Here is a 21,942-nt window from a genome sequence, read left to right as displayed (position 1 = left end):
CTAAGGAATCAAAATAAAAACTGCATAGAGGTATTCCCTGAGATTTGCATTGGAAAAGTTCTATTTGGTCATAGTAGTGGGCCTTGTCGATGAAGCCAACAGATGTAGGAAAGATGATTTTGTGGACAGATGTTTTGGTCCTGTCATGCACATCCTGCAGTGAAGACAGGTTGCAGACAATCACTTTCTCAACTGAGCAAATGCTCTGCTGCAGTCCGCTCTTTAGCAGTGGAGGCAGCACACCAAACAGTGATGGTGCAGCATGGAGTCTTGGATTGCAGTGCAGAAGTGCACCAGCTTCCAAGTCGCAGCAATGAACGTCGAAAATTTTTTTTGCTGTAAAATGCTAAACTCAATCATCCACTATCTGGCTTTATATAACCTATTGATGCATTTTCAAATTTTCCAGCTTGTCAAAGAAAAAAAATCTATTAATTAAATAACCTGAGGAAAAGAAAAGGTTCATACTGCAGACGGACACATGATTACTGTTTAATTCCAAGCTAAATATTTTACAAATGGGTGAGTTATTTTTATAGAAAACCAGTTCTTCATTTTGTTGGTCTTTTGATCTGGCTGACGTTTCTGTTTGTGTTATCGCTTCTCCTGCTCACCACCAATATCAGCTCGTCCCAGCCAAGTCTGGCTCAGGTTTATCATGGCTCGAGGAGGTCTCTCTGTGCCTCACACACTCCTCTGTGTATCCTTCTTTAGCCCCGGTTTCCTTGCTGGGGAAAGGGTGGGGGGGGGGGGGGCTTGATGGACGGGAAGAGCGGAGACAGTGGGGATGTGACACAACAATGGCAGGAAGTGACTTCAGATCAATACAGATCAGTGCAAAACACAGCAGCATCGAGCTAACAAACATCCAACAGTGAAGAGATAAACATGTAACACAAACACAATTTTTGCAAGAAACAAAGTTGAACACAAGGCCCAAAGGGATAAACACTCCCAAGACAAAATAACACAACACATTTGCAAACTAACCACTGCAATAGAAACCTAAGAATTAATAAACACTGCCTGTGCACAAAAAAAAGTCACCACCTGGATTTAACTGAGCAAATAGGTACGAGCCTCTCACTGGATAATTACTGCATGGATGATTATGTTTCAGCTGGCAACAAGTTATTTAACCCAAACTGATGCAGTGAGTAGCTTCTCATTTCTTAAACAACCATGTCGGTGGACACATCCTGTGGTCGTGGAGAAGATGTTAATCTGTTTCAGAAGGGTCGAATTATTGACATGAATCAAGTAAAGAAAACCTCAAAGGAGATTGATGAATCTACTAAAACTGGGTTAAGAACTGTCCAACGCATTATTAAAAACTGGGAGGATAGTGGGGAACCATCAGCTTCAAGGAAGATTTGTGGTCGGTGATCGGCGATCACTTGAACGTTTGGTGAAATCAAATCATAAAAAACAACAGTAGGACTCACGGCTAGGTTTAATAATAAAAGTAAGAGCATTTCCACATGCACAATGTGAAGGGATTGGGACTAAACAGCTGTGTAGCCTCAAGAAAACCACTTGTGCATCAGGGTGCATCAGGGTAAGAAGAGAGGCGGGTGAAGTGATGCACCCATCATGCCTAGTGTCTACCGTTCAAAGCTTCTACCAACTGATAAGTGTGAGGATCCAATTCAACAACATGCTGAACAGTTTGCCTGCAGTTGTAACTGACACCTGAAAAATGAATTCAAATTAATTTTCGAAAACACATTTAAACGTAAGATGTCGCACAAGACAAACATCTACAAACGTGCACATTAAAAACACAAAAACAAACCAAGGTTGCACGCAGGAAGTTGAAAGTTCAACAGTGGGTGCAGTGGAAGAGGAGAAAGGCAGTTCAACAGTTCAGAGGTCACAACAAGGTGAAAACCTGATAGCGCTGGATGTTGTATAATTTGTAATCAAGAGCCTTCCAACTTCAAACATCCTAAAATCAAGTGGAAAGAGGCCAGATTAATTGGATGGTGTGATCTTTTATGAGGCTACATGTGGTAACAGAAAACTGAGCGACCAACAGGTACAGAGAGTTGCCTCGCTTAGAAACCATTAGAAGTGAATATCAAGTCTTCACATCACGATAAGTTTTGGAATAAAAAAAAGAAAAGGCAGAAAATAGTTACAGCTTTGAGAGAAACATAATTTGCCCATCTGACTAATTTGTTCCCTGACAGAACAAAGAGTTGTGTTTCTGTGCTTTTATTGCGTAGCAGGACTGTTTCAAGGACCCTAAATGGGAACAATAGCTTGGACACTGACCCGATCCACTAAGTAGTTTAAATCAGTCTTAACAATGATTCATAACAAATTCAGCTGCTGCAAAAAAGATCGGGAGGGGGATTCCCCCAAGTCAAAGCAAACAGATGTGTACTATCATTTCCTGTTACAAATCAGAACAGTGTCAAATAAAAGCTGATGGATCTGAGATCATTAAGGGTACATGTCCAGCTACTGTTAGAACCATAAAAGGACATGTGTACTTCCTGCCCACTGTGCGCTGAACGGGCATCTGTCTGACCTATGACACCTTCCACTCCGACTCTGCTTCCTGTCCCACACGTGCAGCTCTGCTATTCGAACCTTTCTATCACAGCTTTCAACCCAAAACATGGGAAAACCCTAAATGAACTTGTAAACAGTGTGTGGACAAAGCAAGAGGAACAACCTACGATGTCATACAACCAAAAACAATCTTAGTGAATATTATACGCTTTATGGAAGGACAACATCATTTTAAGTACAACTTTCTTCTTGCATACAAACAAACAAACTGCTGATTGTTTGTTTCAGGACCCCTGACCTCACCTCCTTGTAATACTCCCTTTGGGCAGGGGGCATGATGGGGGGTTGCAGGCCGGGGATAAAGGTGCAGACCATCAGCCCTTTTTACCAAAAAGCTTTAGAGGAGCTTTGCAGCTCATGAAGCCAGACTTTAATCTCCCAGACGCTTCACACATATGGCCTCATGAGATCATCCACCTCTCTATACCCAGCAACCCCACCCAATAAACAGCTACAGCGTATAAACAGATATCATGTGTGGGATATCTGTTTACCCACACCCTGTAGATAGGTTTATCACATAGAAATAAAATTAAAGTGCGGTGTTGGTAAAGTTTTGTACTAACAAGTAAAAATTAAACATGAAGATTCTCTTTTTAACCTTTGGGTACATATCTTCTTGGAAAGAAAAAGCTTTGGATAGCTTTTGATCATTTTATCACAGAGTAAGTGGCTATTTACAAATGTAGCATAACAGCCAGAGGTAGACATCTGATATCTAATGCAGATATTTGATCCATCATATAATTAGAAACGGTTTCTGGCAGTTTAAATCATATCATACCATTTCTGCCTCACCCGTTGCTCTCCAGGTATGATCAAGGCTACGCACACACTTTTATTAATCAGTAATAGTGGAGAGTTGACAGCAAACACCGGCAAGAGAGATGCAACAAAATAGGAGACGCTGTCGTCCATGTACAAAGTCAACTTTGTATTGGCCAAATAAATATGTTACTTGATGATGTGACCCCTGGACTTGTCAAGATGAAATGAGTTCCATTTCAGATGTGTAATCGTGCTGTGAAACTGCTGTGTAGTAGTCTGGACTGAGGTATACCTGAACCTTATGGATGCACTTTATTACTTAACTCATGTTTCCTCTTCTCTCCAGTACTTGGAGTAACACATCAACACCAGCACAGACCCCAGCGACTTAAAATTAAATTTTAAGTCTGAATGTGGGTTCAGCAGCAACATAAAAAAAACAGACACTAATATATCGAAAATGGAGAATATGTGAATGTGAATACGATTGTAGACCACTGATTATACTGTAGATTCATTAGGGTCACTTTATGATACTTTTGAAAAACGAGGAACACGAATACTGATTTGTGAGAGAGGTATCATAACATTCTTGCATTCAATATAGAAGCAGCAATAAGCTATTGTGTTGCAAAAGCTGCAAATTCTGTGGTTATGGGGGCAAGTCTGGGTCACGTCTCCTGCTCCTCTGCAGATCAGCCATAAAGACTGTCTCCCATTACACCCTCACTAGTCTAGGGTAGGGTCTACCGCATGTCCCTGTGCACCAGCACAGTAAGAGACGTGGTGGGTAAGGAGGGGAAGGGTGGGGTTGGGTGGGTTTGGATTGGTGTGAAGGGTGGAGTTGGGTTAAGAATGGATGGACAAGCTGGCATTGTTTACAGATAGTGAAAAGCACAAAAGAGATGATGAGAGGAGCCAGAAATACAAAAATGTGCTAATGACAGACATCTTCTGACAAAACGCACAGAATCACATAAATAGAAAAAGCCACTGTGCCGGCTGGGAGGAAACTATTAAGTCTGATTGTTGGCTGTCATGAATTTAAGTTCTTTCATCTTTGCCACCAAATGCATTCTCAATAGACAAAAATGTCTCTACTTAAAATGAATGAAAGGAAAAGGAAGAAGAATTCAGTGGGCAACACTAACGCGACTATATCCAAAGGGACACAACTTAAACTAACATAAATTAATAGTATTGAGGTGACACTGGTTGTGTAAATTAAAACGTAGGACAGAGCATTCTTGGCTGTCATGTTCTTGGACTGCAGCTGAACCTTGTAGTGGAGGAAGAAGAAGAAGTAGAAGAAGAAGGCCTGTATGTATGCTGAAGCTTCCATTCAAAGACCAAAGGCAAATGGCTGCGTGAGACGCTTTGGACGGTGCTGTGGGAATTCGCCCCATTTGAGATGCAAATTCCTCAAAGAGCTGAAAGAGCCGGAGAAACAGGTGCCCTAGGAAGTGTGCTGCTGTGTGGGTGAGTGAGGGTGGGTGTGAGGGCGCTGAATGACAACACAGGGTGTATTGAAACGCTGCTTGTTCGGTCCAATCTGTGTGGCACTTGTTCTCATCCCATTTTAACATTGAGCAATAAAATGGAAAATGACGATCTGCAAAATTTAAAATTTAATTGATTTAAATGTCATTTGGTACAAAAACAGATTGAAAATTTGAGAAGATGATTTCTTTTTTTTTTTTTAAGTCAGTTGTGGAAACAGATCAGAAAGAAAAGTCCTATACAACATAGCTGCAGGATAAACTGCAAATGTACAAGCCCCAGATTTAAACAGTGTAACCTTTAACAGCTGCAATGATATTGATTGATATTATTTAGATAAATACTGAAACAAACAAATCAACACAAAGGTTTTGGATGGCAAATCACATTCTGTAACCTTTGGAATGACTGAACAGCGTTTTGATCCCTGGATTAAGCTCAGTGGCACCATCTACATGACAACATAGAAAAGAGTTGAGACCTCAGCTGATCCACTGAATGTTGGTTTTTTTTTTCCTTTTTGCTACAGACTAAGAGTTTATTTTAAATCTAAATAACAATAATAATAATTCAGAGATCATGGCAAGTAAACTGTCTTTCCGAATAGATAATAATGAACCCGTAGCATATACTAAAGTCAATGTAGAGTTTACAATCAACACCCATACTCATAGCCACAACCACTTCTCATTTAAAAAAAACACTAGACAGCAAACAATCTGACATACAGTTGCACAGGCCATTGCCAATAAAGCAATGTACTTACGGGACTGTTAAATGTCGATTGCTTCTCTCTACACACATCATTTGGTCATAATCAAAGGTTGACCTTTAATAATTATGTTACTTCTTTTCTTTCATAGTGCAGTGTGACTTCATGTTTATCGTTTTGTGTCCATTTGCAATTTATGTCTATGAACTCATTATGTCTGAAGATTTTGGAATAGTTTTTTAAAGCCTATTCAAAGCTGTTTTGTCAAAGACATAAATTGGTACTGAAAGTTTGCTTGGTTTTGTAAAAACCTTATTATTCAAACTAAAAGTTTGATTTTGAGATTGAAGAGAAAACAAATTTCTCAAAGTTGTCTTTTTCCTCATAGTAAAATTTTATATCTTTAAGTCTTTAAGGATACATAAGATTTGAAGGAACTTGAGCACGATTGTACAAAAACAGCTTTGTAGCATTCTTCAAATACATAAATATAAACCCTCTGCTCTCCCAAACTGACAACAGTCAAATACTGTACAACAATACAACTGATTAAACTGCTTTTGAAAACATACATTTTAAAAATAGGCATTATAAATCTTTGGCTTAGTGGCACAAATATCCCTGCACCCTTTTCCTTCAGAGTCACACAGCTGGTGTCAGATAGCTGCTGCTCACTGCTGAGGCTGGGAAATAATCCCAGGATGCCCTCAAGTGTTCAACTACTGCAGAGACAAATTCATGGATGCAGCATAACAAACAGCAGACTGTGCTTATCAGACACATAAACATGAACTGCGTGTCTGCACCTTAATGTGATAACATTAGTCTAGTAAAGCAGGATAAACAGAACTCTTTGCTGGCAACAGTCTAATGTTGAAAAGTGGGTTTCCATCCAACTGATATTTGTCCTACATTTGAGTATCTTCTAACCACTGCAGAAGACACATTAAGATCGGGTAATTAAATGAACACCAGTCAAAATTCAAACGATGGACATGCAGCATTTCTATTCGCGCACTTGTCACATTTTTCTTCAATCCAACTTCTCCAGCTCAGACAAGCATATTCTCTCTTCTATAATGTTTCAAGATTCTGTTAAATGTCCACTCAGGATTCTAATGCACAAATTGACGTGCATCAAATCAGCCACATGGAAACCCACCTAAAGAGGAAGACCATAAAGGCAAGGTGCACTAGTCATCAGTTCAGAAAAAAATCAAAACTTCATTTATAACAAGGGAGAGAATCAGAGCACTACTTTGAGGAGGTAAATAGCAGCAGTGGAGCTGTTAACAGTGAGTTAGCCAGTGCCTACATGTTATCATCATACAAAGCTAATAGCTCCATACTCCTACAGATATTGGCACAAAGTGCACATGATCGCCACCTGCTGTTACATTTATGAGTTCCATTATGTTTAACACAATTACTATGCTGTCATGCTAAATCCATGACTATACTAAATTAAAAACACAGAAAATACCAACTTTATTAGATCATCGAGACTGACAAGCTGCTGTATATTACTGAATTATTAGTATTCTGAGCAATAGCTTTTTGTCAGCTTTGCAAATATTTTAAATTAGTTTTAAATTCTCTAACATTTCCTTGAATTTTGTCACAGTAGAAACCATCATTTAACTAAACCTGCCTCAGTTAAAATTGTTTTAAGAACTGACTGAAAACTGTGCCACTGCAAATTTAGTAAAGCCTATGTGGAATGATTTTTGTAAATACAGTGGCAAGTATGGGAACCTTTTGAAATTTGTGTCATAAAATGTGATCTGAAGTCAAGAGTATTAACACATACAATAAGTTTGGAGGTGTGGGCTACAGATACTTGGACAAAAATCACTAACTTTTTGATTTTGCGTTGCACAAGAGCAATACACTTATACAACCAGCTGGTAATTCCAATACTTTGTCCACTAGCATTATGAGGTTATTTTGGTTGTTCTTAATAAAGAGTGATCAGAATTTATTTAGTGTTATTATTTTAGGCACATTATATTAATACTCTTGACTTAGATGAAGATAAGACCACATTTTATGACAAATGCAAAAGAACTATAAAAGTAATACTTTCTTGCCACTGTAAAGTGTTGTGAAACTTGGCCTGCTACAGATAAGTGTCGTGTTCTGCACTGCTCAGACTCTCTCTGGAACCTTGTATGGTTAATTTAGTGAGGGGAGTTGAAGGGTCAGTGGCAGGAGGGTAAGGATTAATGGTCTCCTCAGGAGGCGGCACCGTTTTCTTCTGCCTCTCCTTTTTAGTCTTTCCACTTTCTATCTCATTTTCTGCTTGCACTTCATCTGTTTGGTTTGCCAGTGGAGACTTCACAATGATGGTGGGCCTCTGTCTCAGGTCCTGCCGGCTGGGTGGCTCTGCAGTCATGATGGCCTTGGCACCGTGCATTCGTGGAGGGGACTTACAGTTTAGATCTCCATGAGTCTCCTTCCAGCGACGCAACTGTATCTGATGTTCCTTCTCTATGTCTTTCTCAGACACTGCTAACTCTGTAACCTGAATCACAAGGGGTGCAAATCACATGCACGGTAATGGTTACTCATTAAATCTTTTTATACTGCTGTTACCTAACCTCCAGGAGGGCAAAGTCAGGAGGGACCCTACATTCAGATGGTGAGCTGAACATGCAGTGGGTGATGGGCCAAAACAATAAAAAAAAAAAAAACATGGAGTGTAACATACCTCATTAACCAGAAAGCCTTCTTGCATGTATTGTGGCTTAATAGCTCGAAGCAGTTCCATTGTTTCATATAGACCTTGGCAGGTCTTCAGTTTCTCTTGGGATCCCAAGATGCATTTTAGAAGGACCAGACCCACACGGAAGAGGATTTTCACTCCTGAGAACAGGATCATATATCACAACATGAAGCTAAAGCAGCAGTCTTCACTCACACTGGAAGAGAGGGGCCATCTGAGAGCTGCACATAACTAATGTCAAGTCAAAATCACTTCTAAATCATAACAGTGAAAACTTTGTGATGCCACTTGGATTTAAATTAGGTAAGAAAAGCTTTCAGCACAGTGGTTTATTATAATTCACATATTCTTCATTCCAAATTAAAACAGGGAGACTTCTTGTGTTGTTGCCCTGTTAGGCAGACATAGGATAACACATTGAGACAAACTTTGATTAACATTTGTGAGCGTCGTCTCACCGTCACAAAGGAACATGTCCCAGACACGGAGCACTGAGGCCCATGGCAGAGTCCGGGAAAAGGCACACATGAACCACTCTGTCATGTACAGGATGGGGTCCAGCTTGTGCTTCTTCAGGTGACGGTGGGCAACAGGAGACACCCGCCGCAGGAGAGCGTAGAGGATCTCCCCATCCAGCTGGATTGCTTCCTGTGGGGAGAACATGGAGAACAGTCAGTAACAGAGACAGTGAGAACAGACTATTTTCTCTTAGTTTAATCAAAGTCTAACTATCTTGTCCTTTTAGCCTGGTCACCATCTCGTGTTATTAGGCTGTCAGCAAATATGTAACACCATTTGTAGCAAATATGTTTGTTTGTTGACTTTAAACAGAATCTATGTGTGCAATAAACTTGGGCAGTATAATTTCTGGAAAACATATAAAAATACAAACTGTAGATGTAGAAGATGACAGAAATGTAGCAGTATGATAAGTCAACTGTCTCGTGTTTTAGTGAGATACAAAATAGCAGAATAAATGGTTTAAATGGGTAATAATTGACAGGTTGAACACAGTAAATGTGTAACCCTGTTTTAGTTAAGTTGTACTCTGATGTTCTCAGTCTCTTCTTATGACTTTTAAATGTCCCATGTCAGTTAAATAATGTGACTTTGTGCCTGTCTGGATCCTTACCAGACCTGTGCTGTAGTATCCGGGAAGGTATTTTTCACAAATTTGAACAAGAACCCAGAATGCATCCTAGGACAAAGAAAGAAAAGAGTAACATCAGGAATTTGAACACAGAAATTACAACTTTTATTTAATAAAACTCACTGATAGAGAAATTGTGTTTGGGTGACATGTGTACTAATGTCCCACAGTAACATGTACAATTATAGTTATTTGTTTGATGAAGATATCATTCTTTTACACTCTCTGCCTTGTTATTCCTCTTAAATATTTATAAGTGCAGTGAGAATCCAATATCAGCTATATTTTTATTATATTGCTACACAAACAAAAAAAGAAAAAGAAATGTTGACTTTCTTGTGGTTGTGTTCACCTCAGCTGGCATATGCATCAGGAGTACAGCAGCAATGGGAGCCTGTGCCTGACAATAACCTTCCTCAGGGCGATGAAGAGTATAAGCCTTTAGTACACGGAATAGGTCCTGTTGCCTACATGTACGAAGACACAAAGTATTATTTAAATTTTAACACAACCACAGGCAACATAATAGGTCTTCAGATGGTGGTACTTACCCATGACCTCCTCTTGCTGCAAACATTTCATGGAAAGGGAACTGTCGATGGAGGTCCCTCTCAATAATATCTACCCATTTTGGATCTCCTGGATGGTTGTCAAGTTCCTAAAAATACAGAGTTCTGTCACCTTCTGCAACAACCGTAAATGTTACACGTGTTTTGTAATTTTCTAATGCAAACAATTTAGGAATTAAAAACTAAAAATTACATTACAAGCCTTGTAGATTGAATGTCCTGTTTTCAGTAAAATCCATATACATATAACATGACACAAAAATTTGAATTAACACTTCAATTGGAGATATTGACTTGTACCATGCAAGAAAATATTTTTTCAAGTCAAATAACTTGAAAGCAGCAGGAATCACATGTACAACTGACCTGGAATTTGCCCTGGTTTTGCGCCCTTTTCACTTTGCCCCCAGTGAGGTAGAGCCAGGCCCGGCCACGCAGTGATGGAGGAATCCCCTTCTGACAGCGCTCCTTCACCTATTATAGAAAGCAAGACTAGTAGGAATAGTGCACTGTACAACATACCACAGTTTGTAAGGACAAAAAAAAGAGAAGAATGATAAGTCTCACTTATCAGACAGCATGAACATGTTATTGAAACCATGTTCATACCCAAAACAAAAAGAAAAGCTTTAAACTGCATATTTAAATTAGGAGTAATATACAACATGATGCTCGGAGGAGTGAAGCCATATATAATTTACAGCTGATACACTGCAGACCTTCTTGTGTTTCTTGGCCATCCACTTGTCCCAGCTGTTGAGCATATCTAGCCATTTTGCCTCCCGCTGCCTCAAGACCTCGATGGGAATTTCTTCAGCACTGTGGAGACAGGAGCCAATGTCACTGATTAAAAAGTATTTTCATAACAAACTGGCTGTACTTTGTCACTTCTCTGTACTTATGACAGGGGAATAGTGTCAACAGGGAGGGAGGGAAAGTGACTGTTCCTGCTGTCAGTACCCCCTAGATTTATTTTTACATCGTATTCCTTTTGACTTTATATTTTGATTGTGTTTGCACCTGACATCAAGATAAATTCCTAGCACTGTAAAGTGTTTATTACTGTGCCTGGCAATGAACTGGAAAACCACCCTTTTACAAAACAGAAGAATACTTGTCTTCAGTAGTAAAGTACAAGAAAAACAGGAAGTTGTGGGAGACGTTTCCCTTACTTCAGTTCCCTACAACATCCTACACAAACCAAATTACATACCTACTTTACTAGAGTCCTAGTAAAAACCATGGCTGCTGTATAGTCACATACACACCCACTTTTCTGTCATGACCTAACAAACACATGCTCGGTCTTCCTGGCAAACAAATTTAAACAAACACATTTAAACAGCTGACTGACAAGCTTTTGCATACAAGTTTACAAGTTATAGTAAGCAAGTTATCACTTACACATAAGTCAAAGTTTATATTCTAAAAATAATGGGTCACCACCAAATGTCTGGTATGCTCAAGTATTTGAGTAACTTTTTTTTTTATGCATATTTCTAAACAAGACAAGGTGACCAATGCACTATAAGAACAAAAATGGCTTTTTAGGCAGAATTTGAAAGGAAGGCACTTCACATTCAGATTGAATCTATTGCCAAGGTTTGATCCCCCTTATGCACTACTAAAACCTCAACCATTGGTAATCAATGATTTGCTTTGGATAAAAATGTGATGCATAATGACATATGTCCCATATAAAGTATTCTATTCATCTTCATGTGCCACATATGACCTAGAGTGTAAACTACCAACAGGCTTTAGGTCATAAGACCTCAGAGACAATAGAGAAAATATGAGTTGTCAAGAGCCCAAGACTACGGAATAGGCCCATAAACAGCAAACATTAGATAAAGATTTCAATATCAGTTCAATATTATCCATCCTATACTATTCTGTGGAGATCCAAAAAAGACTATCCACTACACATGTAAAGTGTCTCTCTGGTGACAGATGGCAGTACAGTGGTCCAATGCTGTGAGCTTACTGGTTGATGATATTAAAGAAAAAAAAAAACTCATTCATGAAACATATGACATTTAGTTTATAGACTGTTTTTTAATTGAATACTGTCCAGTTTCTATCTTGAACTCTCTAAAACCCAAGGTTTTGAAATCCTAAGTGATCCAGGTCATTGTTACCTGGGGCAGGTACAAGCTTAACCTCTCATCAAGGCTTCTTTAGTTGTATGTTTTTCTAAAACAATCTGAGAATGTAACATTAACACTGAACGTCTTACAACTCATAAAGATAAGTTATCTCAACCACAGTCAAGGGGTCAGAATACATGGCTTCACTTTGAAGGGTCATCTACTGGACAGAACCAGTGGTCCAGGTGGTCCAGTGGTCCAGGTGGTCCAGGTGGTCCAGTGGTCCAGGTGGTCCAGTGGTCCAGGTGGTCCAGTGGTCTTTGTTTCTTTCTTTCACATTTAAATGACTGTGTGTGTCTTCACTATCTGAGGGGTTCAGTAGGTAGAAGGGGATTACTTGACTACCTGTGTGGATGTGTGGCTGTCAGGGGCACAGACACATCTCAGACACATCTACCGGTTTAACCTGTCTTTACCTGAGTGCAAGAAAAACACCTCAACTATGCGGTAGTCTGTGGAAACATTAAATACCAGTTCATTCCGTTGTTCAAAAAACACATATTTTACGACCCCTGAGCAATATGAAACTCTACTTACGAGTCTCCGGAGTACTGCTGGGCTCCCCCGGTGAAGCCGTACTTGTCCACCTGCTTGTCCTCCTCGGTGATGGTGCTTCCGTCTATGGACGGGTCTGATCCATACGAGCTGCCTTTCCCATTACCTGTCAGCTTCTCTGTGCTGCCCCGCAGATCAAGTCCATTGCCCTGTTCACTTCTTGCCATTTAATCGACATTTACGTTACCTCTACAGAGTTCCCACGTAACTTCCGAGCAGCTTTAAAAGCCTTGCTAACAGTTTAAAAGCCTCCATGAAGACGCCTGTTGTTCGCTAACCTCCTGTCACAGCTAGCCACGGTTGCTAGGATTACATTCCTAGCAGCCTGCTAGCATGCTAGTGCTAAAATCCCAATTAGCTAGTTTGTTTGTTTAATGCTAACCTACCTCGCGTTGTTCACATAGTTAACGTGCGAAGAAAAATATTTCCACCAACTGTGCGAAATAGTCGGAACGCAGCTGTCTGCAATAGCACAAAATTAGTGTAGTATCTACTTGCTAACTCCCATGCTAACATGCTAGCATCACACAACTGTCAGCTGACACACACCTAACGCTAGTTATTGCAGCCAGAATCTGTGCTGTCAGCAAGAATGTGGATTAGTTAGCTGCAGGCTACAAGGAAGCTAAAACGGATCAGAAAACAAAACCATGGCATCCTCCGACTCCCCTCTGCCACCTACTGCTGAAAAACACACACTCAGGTTCACGTTTAACTCTCTACTTCAACATACAGGACCAGTGTGATCCCCGGAGATGGAGGAAACTTAGTACAATAGCAACTCCACAATATAAAGTACATGGTACAGGTCGTTACAGGTATTTTCTTAATGTTGCTGGAGTTAAATTAAGCAAAACATTCAGTCAGAAATAAAAGTAAATGTAGGTGATTGTTAGTTATATCGATAAAGGGCTAAATAAACTGTTAAATAGTTTAGTATGTGTGCAGTATAAGTGCAGCTGAGTAGACTGACTTATGTTTATGTGCATAGGTTTACTACAACAGGTTTATAATCAATGTTCAATTGAACTGTAGATTGTAAACACGAAAAGGGAATTATTTTAAACTTGTGTGTTATTTAATAAATGTTATATAAACTATCTACTGTATACATTCCCTTGGCCCGATTATTTACACCATCAACGATTAAAATATAACATATGGTGTCAGTATTACTTCATAGAATAAACAACACACAAAACATACTGTATATCATCATCCACCAGTGAAGATTCAGCTCAGTTAACATTTTATTCAGAATCTACTTTCACTGAAAAGAAAAAAAAAAAGTTAAGATTAGATAAAATTATTCAAACACAAAAGAAAAACACACAAGCAAATTTAGTATAAATACTAAAAGTCTTTATTTAAATATTGTACATTTTTTTAAAACATATTTACACAAATTAGACCTGCATTATTACACTGTAGACATTGGTGTATCTTTCATTCGCGCAAACATCGCTGGCTGGAAGGAGAACAATCATACCGTACAGCCTACAGAAGCACCTTTAAGAACAGTTTTACAGGACAGAAAGACGGGGGCAGATCTCATTTACGTCAAACACCGGGCAACATGACCAAGACATGACAAGCTTGCAAAGACAGGGAAGGCCTCTAGATTACAGGTCTTGTTAAGGCTGAAACTGTGCTTACCCTCATACTGTTCAAAGCACCATTACCTATCTCAACACTCCTCCTCCTGCATATAGGATATGTCTCTTTCGAATATAGGGCTACCTTGAAGTAAATACAAGCTGATTACAATTTACATAAACCACTCTACAGACAAGAACAGACTACACCTGTGTTAAATGAACTTTGAAATCGTGCCAAAAGCTAAGACTGAAACTGATAGTATAATTGTCTGCATTATGCATGAGGAAGAAACTTCACTGATGTAATATCAGTCATTTGTTGTACTGCTGCTCCGTCACATATATTATTTGTTTGCAGAATCCTGCTTTCTATCGCGAGACACATGCACGGCCAGTGGGTTCTACTGTGGCAGCACATGTACAGTTTTACCATGATTGTTAAATGAACAACACAGTGACGATATTGGTCTCTACCAACATCTTTACAGCAGAGACAGAGCAGTGCCCTAATCATGGAATAATTTATATATGGCTTTCCTTCTTTGGTTTTATAAACCTGTGTAAAACTATGTTACAGATAACTCACATACTGTAGAACTTAAACCAACATTGTGACACAACCTGTGTTCTCATACAAGCGGCACAGACGAGACATTTAAATGTCCCTCTGCACATTTCTACCTGAACACGTTGCCATCACACAAGATTCAGAGCACAAAGAATTTACAGTATTGCTGTATGACGTTTGTGTAATGAATTACACAAAGAAAATGTGTCTTTGGTGCACCTGCTTCTAAACTGTAAAGACACGGTCTGAATAACTTGGGTGAGCTATAGTGTATCCCTACACACTTTCACAAGAAAAACTGTATAATAAGTGTCTTTGATTAATGTAAATTTGATGAAATCCAACACACACACACACACACACACACACACACACACACACACACACACACACACACACACACACACACACACACTTTACAATCATGACAATGCTCATGTAAATCATGTTGAGTCATATACATACATCTCAATTACAAATACAAGCAGCAGCAAAAACAAATATAAAGGAAAATAGGGAGAAATAAAAACTGAGAAATAAAAACAAATTATTCTCATTCACTCTCCTACAAAGCCACACACACATACTGCACAAGTCATTCTTGTTAAGATATCTGGATCTTTGTCATCTGTCACACGCTTTCACGTCAGCACACACTTCAAACTCTTACATTTAAAACTGAATGGTAAAAAGCACTACATATTCTCATGCCTGACCTATCAGTGTGATTGTAAGCATTCCTGGATGCTAACTTTAGCTTTGTGAGATAACACATATTAACATTAAATACAGCACACATCCCAAAAACAACTTGTTAACACACACTCACACATTTGAGCATCGCTCCTATTACACAACTGCTGCAGCAATCAGTCTCGGCATATATATTCTTGTTAATTTCGATGAGTGGAAGTGTGGGATTGATAAAGCTCACTTCAAGATTAACATTATACATGAAAATGAAAATATATTTATGAATACATGTGTACATCTTTCACAACAGTAACAAAATAGCTTTGCATTAACAACCCTAAAAACAAACCAAAAATATTTACAACTTATCAGGATGTGTGCACAGACAGATCCTGAGCCAAGTGACAAAACCTGGTTAACCTTCACATGTAAGCTCCAATGTGTTGCTGTTTCTGTTTACATTTAGCTGAGCAAATGAACTAGTTACAGCTTGTCAATCATTTACATTCCCAAAACCTGAAACCTAAATCTTTCATTTCATCCTCAAGTAACTCTCATCCATGCCCCAACATCAGCTTCCTCAGTCCATCTGCAGGCTTTGCTCAAACACATTTACAACGTGGAACAGATTAACAACTGGAACAGAGACCGATTAGACAACTCTACCACTACTCTAAACTTCCCAAACTCATGGCTTATTATGGACTGTCTCTTAGACACATCACCTAAGAAAAGTTGATGCCACACAGTGAAACATGGGAGACTGAGGGGAATCCTCAGTTCGTCATACTCTGCTCCTCCTGCATCATGATCAACATGAAAGTGTCTTAGCTGCCTGCTTCCCCCCTCAACCGTTCAAGCACCAAAACAAAACAGAGGAAGAAAACAAAATATTACACAGCTGGACCTCAGCCCTGCAGTGAGGAGTGTGTGTCGTGTCATGGTGGGCCTCCCCTGTCAGCCCACAGGACGCAGTGCATTTTGGGAGGGCTTGCAGGTGGAAGACCCAGGTAGACATACAGGAAGGATCAGCTCCAGAGAACCCCATACACCCTCTCTCTCACACACACGCACAATTTTAGTCTGTATATTCAGCCACAATGGACAGCAGCACCGTGATGTCATCTGGCTTCCCTCCTGGAGAAAAGAAAAAGACAAAAAATTAGCCATGCCAGTAGAGCTGGATTTTCTCCTCAAAGCTGTTTGGCACTCATTGCCAACCCTATCACTAAGGCATTTCCTGTTTTCTGTTACATACTATGGGCACCAGAGTAAAGGTGTAAAGTGTCTATGTCTGAATGTCCTAAACAGTAAAAGTATTACAAAATAATTTTAAAGTGCAGACCACTACATTATACATCAGCTTATTCCTATTATTTACAAACAAATAGCATGTATGAACCATTTATAATTTATAATTTGTGTACTACCCAACCAAACACCAGGTACAAGAGACAGAGGTAGCAATGGCAGGATTATAAATGTGCTGTCTAATTGGAGCATACTTACCCCTTACATTCAGGCCATTGTCACAGGCAAACTGTGCAAAAGGAGACATGTAGTTGGGGTCATAGGCAAGATCATGAGCTTGTTTTGCAATACTCTGTGCAGTCTGCAGGATGCTGTCATAGTTGGTAGTCTGAAATGAGCAGAAATAAAAAGTATTAAATGCACTAAAATCCTTTTTCTACATGTTTACTTTGTAACTAGATACAATGTGTGCAGCAGTATGAACAAGGTGATTTCCAGAAGTAACACCTTGAGTTTTTTGAGCTCCTGGAGAATCATGTAGTCCGGCATGTTGTCAAAGAGGCCATCGGTTGCTGTCAGGATGATGTCACCAAGCTGCACATCAAAGGAGGAGCTGTCAGCTGCTTCGGGACTGGAGGAAACAGGGGGGCATGCAAGATCAGTCAAAAATGAAACAGGAGTATGTAACGACTGAGGTGCTGTCAATGGTCTCTAGTGTGGCATTAAGCCACTCTGCCAAAGTAAACACAGCATAGCAGTTTAATCTTGCAACTGACTCAGGGGCAGATTGTCATGTGTGTCCTTGCCAAACCAAGACAGGTCCTGCTGCTTGATGGCACCATACCCAAAGTTTTATTTCCTGGAAGCCTTCACAACATTATGCTTCTGCATGGTCTTTAATTTCTTTCTACTTTTAACTTATTTTATTTTAAGGTTCATAGCACAGATCTACGAATACATCTTAGAACAGAATGTTTATTTGAAAAGCTTAATATTAAACTTTATTTCACACCAAAGGAACAGGATTAAATAATAAAAGGTGGAAAACAAGATCTTGAGACTGAGCCAAATGAAGCTATAGCTCCAACTTCTTTTTCTCATGTTCATATATTCTCATTGCACTTGTTAATATGTTGATGAATGTAGTATTTTATTTGGGTCTGATAATAAAGGCAACTTTACCTTTAAAAAAAAAAAAGAATCTATTAAATCTACAAACAAAACATGCAGGCAATATTAGTAAAGGTGATCAAGTAGTTATAATGGATATGCAGAGATGTAGCCAAGTTATAGTTAACACTGAGTTACTGACCTGTCACTTAGCACCACCCCCTCTGCTCCTGGGGGAGCAATGGACAGCTGAAAGGGTGTGTTAAAATAGTGCTGTTGCTCGTCTGAGCGATGAACCACCTCTCCTCTCCGGACCACCAGGAATCCGGAGTCACCGAGGTTACATGTGTGTAACCGGTGACTCCGTCGATCCAAAACCACAATACAAGCCGTGCTGCTACCTGCAGAAAGAGAAGAACAAAACAACAAAGTTATGTGTGGATAGAGGATAAAATCTGACCAGAGGCTCGGGGTCTTAGAGCACCACAGTGAATGCAAACATTTCCATGTACATTTTCCATTTGGACAGACAGGAATAAATGAACAGGCTGAATGTGAGTTTTCACTTCCAAAAGAGGGAAAATGCAGCTCAGCCAGTAAATTGCCAGCTTTGTGTGCACCTTCTTTGTGAATTTGATGCTTCCACAGTGGGTGGGTGAGATTATGCAATTTTCAAATGGACTCGCATCAAAAGAGAGAAGAAAAAAGGACAAACAAAAACACAAAGGTCCTATCCCTCACTTGTTCAAGATCCATGTGACTGCAGCTTTAGGAGGCAATAGTCTGAGCAACCTTGAGCAAGGAAGGTCACACACAGACCTTGTCGAGAAGAACTGTGACCTTAGTCGCATGTTTGTCCATGCTTTTACAACCTGTGCAGTTGAATGAAAGTACAGTTGAATTCCCAAACTTTTGGAGCTCTGGTATGAGGCAAAAAGTTCACCCTGGGTAAAACAAAAACTGTTTAGCCCCACAAGGTCACACTGAGTCTCAACTTCCATGTGGAGGCATAACAAAATACAGGCTGTTATTTTACTGGTTACATGAGTCAGTGCGCTACAGATCTAAACCTAAACCAATGATAACAGCTCACATTAATAAATACATTAATACCACACTAAATAAGTAATAATAATTAATAATAATGATTTGCACATATGTTCGTTAAAAAATGCTGCAGAACAGATTATATCAATATTTGTCTTGTTTGCACTGTTTTCATCTTTTTATGCATTTTTCAGTTAGAAAAGGAAATGCTCGCAGCTTACTGTAACCGTTATGCATCTCTCTAAGCAAGGCTGCTACTCACAATCTGACTCATCCTGCAGCTATGTTATTTATTTCTAAGATGTTCACTCCACTGCAGACTGTGTGGATCATAATGTATTGTGTGTGTGGTTTTGTGTCTATGCGTACTCACCTAGCAGAGGAACTTTGTTCTGTAGAAGCTCATAGTAACCAGAGGTCAGGATACCCACTGGATTACTGGGAGTGAAGCGCCCTTCCTTCACCAGTCGCTCACAGGTTCTCATTAAGGTAGCAGAGAACTGTGACGGGTCAACGCCATAGTCACGCCAACCACCTACACCATCTGCTACACCTGATGGAGAAAATTGAAATGCACCCTTTAATTTAAACATCAGCCAAACCACTGTCATACTGGGTGATGACAAGTATTGAGGCACTGTTCGCCACTTTTCTTGTCCTGTGAGATCACTGCTAATGGATCCTTTCAAACCTGTAACCAGCACCTATTCCATACTCTGCACTCCACCATCATTAGTGGTGGTATATCAATATGTACACTGCCTGTATTAATGGATATGTTGGCTACTTAGTTCATGCTTTTCATGTGGGCACAAAGTAGTAGCACTAAGCAACAAGGGAATAGTGATGTCATGGCTTCACCTCAGCCACATGAACAGCTGAAGAACATTTGTCAAACACATGATTTAATTACTAAAATTTTACTTCTTTCCATCATCCCTTCAACCCCTTGACATGCAATTAACTGTTCAAAGTGTTTTATTTTCAGTTTACATTAATCCTACATTGACAATATGAAAAACACCCTAGCTAGTCCCAACCAACACAAAGGCTATGATGTAGATAATATTTTTATGAGATTAGACTGGATCAGAGATAAGTAAATTCAATACTAAGCTACTATGTCATAATGCACCAGGATCATAGTGGATTGCTTTACAGAATAATGCATCTGGTGAGTGCGAGAACAGGAGCCACAGAGAAAAAAAATGTAAAAGCAAAGAATTCACAAATTAAAAATCCTCTAACATCCAAAATAACACAATGCCTTTGTTGACATTTTTAATGTGGATTTCTGAAAGGCCAGGGCATTGCAACAAGGACAAAATGATTATGATGACATGCTATTAAATTCACATTAAAAGTAAATTTTTGTAATATTTAACTCTGTAACAATAATAAATATGTAAACAGGGAACATTAAGTTGAATCACTGATTTACAGTACAATTTTCTTTTTATTGTAGATGGAAGTTCCCTTAAATAAGAAAGTGAAACATACAAAATACCCCTGGGAATCTCCCTCTGTGCTGCTGAAGACCTGTCAGACATCACAGTGAGTGTGATGAGAGTTATCATCAGTGGAGGTCACTGGCTGTTCACCTCTCTACCAGGTCATTTGTGCTGTTTCCATGTGCAACACGTAAAGCCATGAGGAGACTGTGATGCTCAGAGCTCACCATAATTACTTCGTCAGCAAACCAAACATTTAAGAGCGCTTATTTCTTGGACTATAAACACATAGTGGAGGTATCGACCGAACCACGTGGTTGTCAAGCATTTCGCTGTGTTTACCCTCCTGACAGAGCAATGAGGACAAAGCAACCACGCTGTGCTAAGCTAGCAGGCTACTGACGGTATTAGCAATATGGCTGCCTCCATTCTCAACCATTCTGACCTTTGCAAGACATTGCCGTGTTCCGTCTGAGATGTTTTAATGGAGACTTTTTCAGTCACGACAGCATTTCATTTTACGTGTATATCCTTTGTTATTTCATTTGTCCAAATATTGTGTGTTACCGCTGTGTATTTTTCAGTTGGGGCTTATTTAGGTGAAAGGTCGTTAGTGCTTCATATTAAAAACTATCACAAACTTCACATAATCGTTGTGTTTGTATAAAATAACCTGAGTGTGTGTGGTACTGTACGCACTGATCTCCCGTAGGCATCCGTCCGACACTATGTTAATCAAACAAAGCTAACGTAGCTAACATTACGACTGCAAGGAGGAAAAGTTGTGGCTGTGTTATGGAGGGGGTGGGGGCAGTTGTGTTGTTATCCGAGGGGTCGGCACACGTGTAGGCGAACTCACTGAAGGTCACCTGGGCACAGATGATGTCTAACGGGAATCTACAGGCCAGAAACGGCGTTTATTCGCCAGAGAGCTTACCTAAAACGTCGGCGGACCTGTGCCGCGCAATAAAGCAGGCATCATCTCCATAGCACATCCCTTTCTTCAGGATTCCCTTCCGAAAGTCTTTACCGAAACCATAACTGGCGCTGATCAGGCTGTAATCCCGACCGTCCGTCTGAGAGAGTCCACCCAGGACAGCCCTGGCTACCAGCCTGCCATAAGACAATACGGATAACATCCCTGGCAAGGAGCAACCTAGTCTTGACTTGAACCTACACTCGCTGTCCCCCCGCTCGCTCTCTCTCTCTCTCGACCCGGCTCGGCCGCCTGCTTGCTAGCCTACTTCTTCAGATAAAGCCCCTGGCCGTCGTTCTTTATCGGTCCATTCGCCCCCGACAGGCCCGCTTCCGTGAAATAGTAACTTCGGCCCGGACAGCTGCTTCAAACTCTCGTAAAACGCCGTTGTTTAGGTCATAGGTGTGTACTTCATGGACGCAGCTCCTCCGCGGGGCGCTCTCCTTCCCGACATGTTTCACTGTGGACCGGACAGAACGCTGCGAGCACATACGGGTGTTTACAACCGTGACGTCACGACGGACCGACGTCACTCAAAG

The 21,942-nt window shown here is 40.0% G+C and overlaps 2 protein-coding genes across 2 annotated transcripts; both read right to left on the bottom strand.

The window, feature by feature from the left end:
• Positions 1 to 7,643: 7,643 nt before the first annotated feature.
• tbc1d10ab (TBC1 domain family, member 10Ab) lies at positions 7,644 to 12,876 on the bottom strand. Its single transcript, XM_026340137.1, has 9 exons — positions 12,692 to 12,876; positions 10,724 to 10,823; positions 10,371 to 10,478; positions 9,987 to 10,093; positions 9,788 to 9,902; positions 9,418 to 9,483; positions 8,744 to 8,933; positions 8,271 to 8,425; positions 7,644 to 8,084 (listed from the first exon to the last, which is right to left on the bottom strand). Exons 1-9 carry the CDS (start codon positions 12,874 to 12,876, stop codon positions 7,680 to 7,682), a joined length of 1,431 nt encoding a protein of 476 aa, XP_026195922.1. The 3' UTR covers positions 7,644 to 7,679.
• Positions 12,877 to 14,098: 1,222 nt separating this feature from the next.
• On the bottom strand, positions 14,099 to 21,892 carry LOC113147936 (protein phosphatase PTC7 homolog). Its single transcript, XM_026339276.1, has 6 exons — positions 21,365 to 21,892; positions 19,350 to 19,529; positions 18,132 to 18,330; positions 17,327 to 17,450; positions 17,078 to 17,207; positions 14,099 to 16,705 (listed from the first exon to the last, which is right to left on the bottom strand). Exons 1-6 carry the CDS (start codon positions 21,564 to 21,566, stop codon positions 16,647 to 16,649), a joined length of 894 nt encoding a protein of 297 aa, XP_026195061.1. The 5' UTR covers positions 21,567 to 21,892; the 3' UTR covers positions 14,099 to 16,646.
• Positions 21,893 to 21,942: the final 50 nt, after the last annotated feature.

Source organism: Anabas testudineus, chromosome 22, assembly GCF_900324465.2.
Source record: "Anabas testudineus chromosome 22, fAnaTes1.2, whole genome shotgun sequence".
In the NCBI taxonomy this organism is placed as follows: Eukaryota; Metazoa; Chordata; class Actinopteri; order Anabantiformes; family Anabantidae; genus Anabas; species Anabas testudineus.
This window is presented reverse-complemented; position numbering and strand designations above follow the sequence as displayed.

Bases quoted from the DNA above. Each gene is read 5' to 3' on its own strand.
- tbc1d10ab (XM_026340137.1), bottom strand. From the start codon at position 12,876: ATGGCAAGAAGTGAACAGGGCAATGGACTTGATCTGCGGGGCAGCACA. The intron at 10,479-10,723 runs GTCTGCAGTGTA...TTTCTATAATAG, and splicing joins TGGCCAAGAAACACAAGAAG to GTGAAGGAGCGCTGTCAGAA. The intron at 8,085-8,270 runs GTATGTTACACT...CTTGTGATTCAG, and splicing joins AAGGCTTTCTGGTTAATGAG to GTTACAGAGTTAGCAGTGTC.
- LOC113147936 (XM_026339276.1), bottom strand. From the start codon at position 21,566: ATGTTATCCGTATTGTCTTATGGCAGGCTGGTAGCCAGGGCTGTCCTG. The intron at 17,451-18,131 runs GTCAGTAACTCA...TGTTTCCTCCAG, and splicing joins GGGGTGGTGCTAAGTGACAG to TCCCGAAGCAGCTGACAGCT. The intron at 17,208-17,326 runs GTGTTACTTCTG...TGCTCATTTCAG, and splicing joins AGGAGCTCAAAAAACTCAAG to ACTACCAACTATGACAGCAT.